The sequence below is a fragment of the Grammomys surdaster genome, unplaced genomic scaffold (assembly GCF_004785775.1).
Source record: "Grammomys surdaster isolate TR1022 unplaced genomic scaffold, NIH_TR_1.0 344, whole genome shotgun sequence".
Taxonomy (NCBI): domain Eukaryota; kingdom Metazoa; phylum Chordata; class Mammalia; order Rodentia; family Muridae; genus Grammomys; species Grammomys surdaster.
Window position 1 is genome coordinate 2,030,014 of NW_021604763.1, and position 7,091 is coordinate 2,037,104.

At 48.1% G+C, this 7,091-nt stretch overlaps 1 protein-coding gene across 1 annotated transcript in view; it reads right to left on the minus strand.

Moving 5' to 3' along the window:
* Nucleotides 1-1,145: 1,145 nt before the first annotated feature.
* Nucleotides 1,146-7,091, minus strand: part of Fam221b (family with sequence similarity 221 member B) — an 8,814-nt gene continuing 2,868 nt past the window's right edge. The window contains 6 exon segments of the mRNA XM_028779122.1: nt 1,146-1,183; nt 1,537-1,656; nt 1,783-1,980; nt 2,147-2,257; nt 6,515-6,658; nt 6,813-7,091. The exon segment at nt 6,813-7,091 is cut by the window's right edge and continues 12 nt beyond it. Coding sequence (XP_028634955.1) covers nt 1,146-1,183; nt 1,537-1,656; nt 1,783-1,980; nt 2,147-2,257; nt 6,515-6,658; nt 6,813-7,091 — 890 coding nt within the window.

Sequence of the window (7,091 nt, forward strand, 5' to 3'; positions counted from 1 at the left end):
GGCCCTGTGGGCCCTGTGCTGCTCTCTGCAGTCTGCAGCTCTGCTGGTCCTGTGGGCCCTGTGCTGCTCTCTGCAGTCTGCAGCTCTGCAGGCCCTGTGGGCCCTGTGCTGCTCTCTGCAGTCTGCAGCTCTGCTGGCCCTGTGGGCCTGTGCTGCATTGCATGCCACACACCTGCTCCTGGACCTCAAACAGGATTCCTTATCCCTCTGATGGCTCCCATCACCTGACAGTTGTTTCCAGGCATCACTTTTCTCTATCTGAGACATCTCCCTTCACTTCTTCAGGCTCAAGTCTTGTGCCTTCCTTTCCTCACTATCCTGACAGCATCCCACGTGCACCCACTAACCTAAACACTTTTCTTCTCTAACCAGATTCTCACTTCCAACCACACGAATCCCAGACTCTGCACTTGTCCTGTTTCCTCCGATTCCCTACACTCGCATTCCCCACCGCACACTTTTCTTGTCCAGTCTCCCACTGTCCACTAATCCATCCACTAATTCCCTTTCACAGGGAATGTAGGTGCCATCAGAAGGGAACTTCTAGGAGTTCCTGCTCCCTGCAGCTCACACTTCCTTCTGTGTTTTAAGAAATGAAGTTTCTCTTCATCAGAGCATGTGCCATCACCTCTGCCTTAACCTCATCCTCTTTCTTCCACATCTGAGATCTTGTCTCACCAAGATTCTCTCCTCTCTTCTGAATCCTTCAAGATCCTTTTGTATATGAGCCTCTTCCCCTGTTCCTTCTTAAAAAGTCACTACCTTGATTTATAGCCCACTCTGGGTGTTGTCTGATTTCTTTCCTCTACTTCTTACCCAACCTCCTTGAATCTTTGGATGTCTCCAAAGATCTACTAATTTCAATATCCTTGCCTTACAGAACCCCAGCTATAACAGAAACCACTGCCTAGTCTATTCTTCATTCTTCTTTTGGCTCTCTTGAAGCCAGTCTCCTGGTGTCAAGGCTAGGAGCTAGAGTGTAGCCATGATAGAGGAAGATGGCTGGAGTCAGCCTTCATTCTGCTCGGTGTTGTCTCTTGTCTGTAGTTAGAGCCGACTGTAAATTGAGTCTTGACGCTACCTGTTCCATATAGAGCCAGGTCAAATTCTATTGGCTTCCACTTTATTGTTGATCTTGGCCAGGCTCAGAAAGGCCTGTGCCAGTTCTTGATGGTTTTTGTCCCTGGAGGAGGGAAGAGCAGAGGTGAAAGGGTCAGGCATGGGGGTCAGATAGATGTCCCTTGGGCCAGGGAGTGCAAGGGATCTAGGGTGGGAACTGGGGTGGCCAGTGACACCCTGGCATCAGGAAGGCCTCAAGGTAGAGCTGGTGAGGATGACATCTTGGAGGGCAGGTATCTCTGCAAAAGGTACAAAGTCTGCTCCTGGAGATAGGAAGCAGTGTAGACATGGGGTGTGGGGTGGGCTGGGAACGTAAGACCTGGAGAGGACAGTGGAGAGGTGGGAGTGCCTTTCTGCCTGGCCTTCTGCTTACAGATGCTGGCTGGCATGGTCCCCTGTCCCAAGTTGTCCCCTCACCATAAGGTCTCTTTCCTCGCCGCCTGGTCTCCTCAGTCTCAAAGAACGTCTCGTGTTCCTCCCAGCGCCGGTCACAGGCCGCACAGAGGAAATTAGACTCAAAAGAGCTGCAGTAACAGCCTAGGGTAAAGGAGCACCCAAGAGGAATATAAGGAATTATGGTACCTCACCTCTTCCTTAACGCACACCTGTCTTCACCCCAGATCTCCTTCTCCCCACCCAAACACCCCTTTGCACTGGAGTTACCACGGTGCCTGCAGGGATGAGCTCCGGTGGCTGCGTGTTCTTCGTGAGTGTGTTTACAGCGACATTGAGCCCTCCAGGCCCTGGGGTCAAAGGTGGCCCGTTTCTTGAGCCAGAACTCACCCACCTCCTCTGGGCGTGACGGGATAAAACAAAACATGAGGCACCTGCACTGGCTCATACTGCAGGGCACCGACAGATCTTGGAGAACGGAGACGGTGGAGCATTAGAAATCAGCACTGGGAAGGTCCCGACCTTTCTATGTGGCTCTCTCCCCGATTCACGCTCATCTCTGCTTCTCCCTTCAAGGGACCAGAACACAGTAGCCCCTCCATATTTGACAAGAGTCTGGTAACTTCTTTCTTACCTGAGATGATCTGGTGTTCTTTCAACAAATGTCCACAAAAGCATTTGGACTCATCTCCTATCCGGAAACAGTCCCATAAGTAATGTGGGCAGCGCCAGCCAATGTAGATACCTACATATGGAGGGAGTGATAGGAAAGACTGAAAAAAATCGTAAGTCCCTACAAGTAAGTGTTCAAATGGATCCCTTGGAGTCAGGGTTGGGAACTCGCCACCTTACCCTGCTCACCTCCAGCTCTTAGACTTTCTTTCTTTCATTTTTTTTTTTTTTACATTTTCTTATCTCAAAGAATCATTGGTTCCCTTCTCATCCCAGGATCCACTCTATGCCAGCCTATGAGAGAAAACTGAAGATGGTCTTCAGTTTTGGAGCAGGGACATTATAGAAAACAATGAAGGTAAACACCAGTCCCCTGTGAGCATAGGGTTTCTTACCTCCTCCCCTCTCCATGCCAGAGTCCAACCTTTCTGAAGTGTCGACGGTGAGCAAGAGATAAGCTAACTGGTCAAGAGGATAGTAAGTGATGGGAATTGGTTCATGAGGAGAATTGCTAGTGAAGGACCCTGGAGAAAGGCTGGACGCTGGCTAGATCTGGTGTGAAGAGGGAGGATCCCTCACTGGCCAGGCTGAAACCTCTGCAATGCCTCTGTGTTCCACTGTTACGTAACTAACACCCCCTATGATTCTGAGAAGGGTGGCTGATGGCTCTCCAGAGGTCAGGAGAAAGGAGCCTGTCCGAAGTCATGACCACAAGAATCTAAGTTGTGAGGAATGGAAAAGGCATCTGGGAAGGAACGGGAGGCTAGTACCCCGAATGTGGGCACTAACAGGCAGTTCCAAGACCCTGGTTTTAGCAGTGGGAGCTGAAAAGATTCAGCTTTGCAGAAAGACCTATCACAAGTCAAGGACAGGGCTAGGCAGAGGTGACAGGAAAGCTGGACAACCTCCTGCTTCTTCATGAGAGCAGAGACTGTCCCAACTTCTAGTCCAGACTCTAGCCCGAGTTTCCCTGGGGACCTGTGACTATAGGATCTTGCCTGTTGGGAGGTCTCAATGGAAATGTTATCTCTTCTAAATGTTGTCCCCAGCTTCCTCACAAGGGAAGGTCTATATTTTCATCTAGATCTCTAATCCTGCTATGAAAATGATGTCAGAGAGTGTAGACCTCCTGGCTGGCTGACTGAACAAATTCCTACTGTGGCATAATCCACAATTCTGTGCCTCAGCCCAGGAGGTCTTATCTTACCCATAGTCTCTAAGGTTCTAAAACCTGCTCGGGTGTGTCTTTTGGCTTGGGTGCTTCTGAATTGATGCAGTCTGTCCACAGTGCCAGGACCCTGCCGTACCCGGAATGTTCGGCTGAGAGCACAGAGAGCAAGGTCACAATGGGTGGGACAGATCCAGGACTCCACCAGAGGGATTCTGAACTCGACAAAAGCTAAACCTAGTGGCTGAATGACTGATGTGCATGCATGAGTCCGAGTCCACCCAAAGCTCAAAGCTTGGCCAGTCTAAGCATGAATGTGGGAATCGGTGTCTAGCATTCAGATGAAGAGTATGAATAGAGGCTAGAGAGAATCCCTCAGATCCCACCCCATCCTGTCCCGTCCCGCCCTACTCTATTCTGTGCCCTTAAAGTGGGGAAGCTGGGATCTAGCTCTGGATTCCATTCTCTGGTTCCAAAGTCTCTTGCGGTGAGAAGTGGACTAGGCAGGCCGATGAGGTTATTGTGGATGTCATCCTGACTCTGTACAACTGTGCAGTCATGCTTGTATATCAGCTCTTGATTTCTAGAAGGTTTCCATCGTCCATACAGCTGTCTTTACATGAAGGATGCTCCCACCCTAGCCTTCTCCTGGGCTTCAGACCCACAGGGCCATCTGTCTGTTACATTCTCACCAACATGTTTCATTAAACACATACCCAGCTTTCCCTTCAAACCCCTGTCTCCAGCTTGTGACTTCAGTTCACCAGGTTTGTGTGTGCCCTACACCTGCTGTTTCAGGCACTCGGTTTGTTCAGACACTTAAGCCAAGTTTCACTCCAGGTATTTAACCTCTCTTAACTTACTCTACATATCCAACCATCCAGCCATTAGCTTTACCTTGTTAGTGTCTTGTGAACCTCCCTTTCTACCTGTCTCTACTGCCAGCCAGCAATGTCCTTGATTATCACTGGTGTTTCAGTGTGGTCTTCCTGTGTCCAGTCTATTCTACTGCCAGAGTGGTCATTTAAACGCAAAAATATGTGTGTTGTAGTCCTATTCAAAATACTTTGGTGATTCTCGGGTGCCCTTGGGATGTGACGGTGACTCATCAAGTGGACACACAGATGCCTGTGCAGTTCTGTATCTCCAGAGCTGATCTGGGGTTCTCACCAACATGCTTGCACCAGGCAAAACGCTACAGCCATCTAAGACTTCTTGTCTTGTCAAATCTTTTTGTTTTACTTAAATTTTTATTTTGATAGGCTCTTTCTGTTATGCCGTCCAGGTTGGACTGGAACTCACCATATAGACAGCGATAGCCTCAAAGGTGTGATCCTCCTGGCTCAACCTTTCAAGTGCTGGGATCATAGTTGTGCGTCAGCACACACAGCTGGACTGTCTATCCTCCTCCTCTTACAGATAATAACCCTGGCAATCTTTCCTTCCAATGCTTATTAGTCTAGCACCAAAACTGGGTGCCTTGTTTCTCTATCCCTGCAGTACCCTGAGCATAGCAATTTGTTAGCCTAAATCATAATTGCCATTTTACTTATTGGCATTGCTTATTAGAGTGCGAATTATTTGAGGGATCTTTGTTTTGCTATTTTTTTTTGAGTCAGGGTCTCACTGTGCAATTGAGGGACAGTTTTATCCCTGAGGCCTTTCTTGTCTCACTGCTTGCACAACTAAAACTCAGTGCTTGGATATAGTTGGTGGATAATAACTGTGGAAAGAACTTAGGAAGAGCTCACATTTCACATTTTTCTGCACATCACATATTCTTAGGGAGTCTTGAATCAAGATCTTCAACATCAGAAGGATACAGACCCCAGATAGCTTAGTGTAGGATTAAGTGCACAAACCATTTGTTTAAGCAGGAAAACAGACATTTAAAACAAAGAAGAAAGAACTCCTAAGTAGTAAGGAGTGGACAGGAGGCTCTAAAAAGGGGACTGGACAGAACCTGAATTTGAAAACAAAAATGTAACAGTAGTAGATGTTATCTAAACAGTGGAGACCCAGAAACAAATGAGACTTTAAAAACAGTAGAGATGAAGGGAGAGGGTCCATGCCTGGAGGTGTGGCTGAAAAAAATTACATAGAAGAGGATAAGGATATAGGATTTTCTAGTTGTCTTTGTATCTTAGTCTTGTTGACATATTTCATAACCATGAGCAGAAGTAGAAGGTTCAAGCAAATATAGTACTATCTATTGGATTCGTCCAGGAAGTCCAAAATCATAGAGGATCAGAGTGGCTCTCTTACTGAGATCAATATTCCTTATAGATCATGAAACTCAGTAACTCAGGTAGACATGCTTACACGTAGTGTACCCCGTGGTTACATAGCTCATCTGCACACTCATTACAGAGACGCTGCTTCCACTCACAGGACAATCAAGAGTTCACCTTGTGGGCGGTGGTGGCGCACACCTTTAATCCCAGCACTTGGGAGGCAGAGGCAGGTGGATTTCTGAGTTCGAGGCCAGCCTGGTCTACAGAGTGAGTTCCAGGACAGCCAGGGCTACACAGAGAAACCCTGTCTCACTCGAAAAACCAAAAAAAAAAAAAAAAAAGTTCTCCTTGGACTGGGGATATAGCTCAGTGGGCAGTGTGCTTGTTTAGCACATGTCAAGCCAGCTGTGGTGGCACACATACGTAATCCCCACACTCAGGAGGTAGGAGGAGGAAGATCAGAAGTTCAAGGTTATCCTTAAAGGTCATAGTTGGCTCTACAGAAAGTTTGAATAGAAAGAACTCCTCAAGTGTTTTGGGTACTCTGATGCTCATAGATTTGGGATGGAGAAATGACAGTCCTTAGTGGACCAAAATCTTTTGACATATTCATATGGGGACAAGGCTCCTTGAAACTGTCCAAGGTCCTGGGACCTTAGTCTGATGTAGACTATCAGGGTACTGTATCTGGGGCTGGCCCCCGATTCTTCTGTTGGAACAACTTTAGTGACATTAGTACATCTCTCTATTGTTCCTTGGACCTCATATGAAATCTCCACTTTTTTCAGGATAGCCCACCTGCTCCCCTTCCAGATTCCAGGCAGGTGGCATGGCCATTTCCACATTGAAGAGGCAGGTTCCCAAATCTGTTGGATTGGAAGCTGTCCATGGGCCTGTTACAGGCCTCTGGAAGGCCACCTGGGCTCACCTGTCTGGATGGCCTTCAGGGCTGAATTCTTCTCCCATTGGAAAAGATTGTTCACCTGATCATCAAATTGCTCTCTGTGCACTGTCTTAGCCATTTCCACCACCTCTGCCCGCTTAGCAGGGACCACTGGGCGGCTTGTAACACCTGGGAAGGGAGGGGCTGAGTAACCAGAGGGGAGAGAAAGGGCCTTAAGACTAAGAGGAGTCATATGCAAGAGTAACCCAGTCCCCCACTTCTGGGTAAGTCAAGGGTAGTGCAGAAGCCACAGGAACAGGGGAGAGGTAGGGACAGTTACCACCAGTTCTTTTCTCCTTCTTCTTCCTTGCACGAAGCTCAGGCTTGGCTGCAGTGGTCTTACTAGTACCCACTGTCAGCTCCTCTTCCCCTGCTTCCCTCTCCTTTGTAGATGTGCCTTCCTTGGTCTGGGTTGAAGGTTCTGAAAAGGGGTGCTGTGGAAAGTGCTCGGATTCAGGGACCTGGGTCTGTGGGACTTTATCAGAGGTAAGCTCATAGGAGGACTCGGGGATACCGGTTGTTGGTGAGACCTCAAGAGGTTCTTTTTGGATTTCGGAGATAG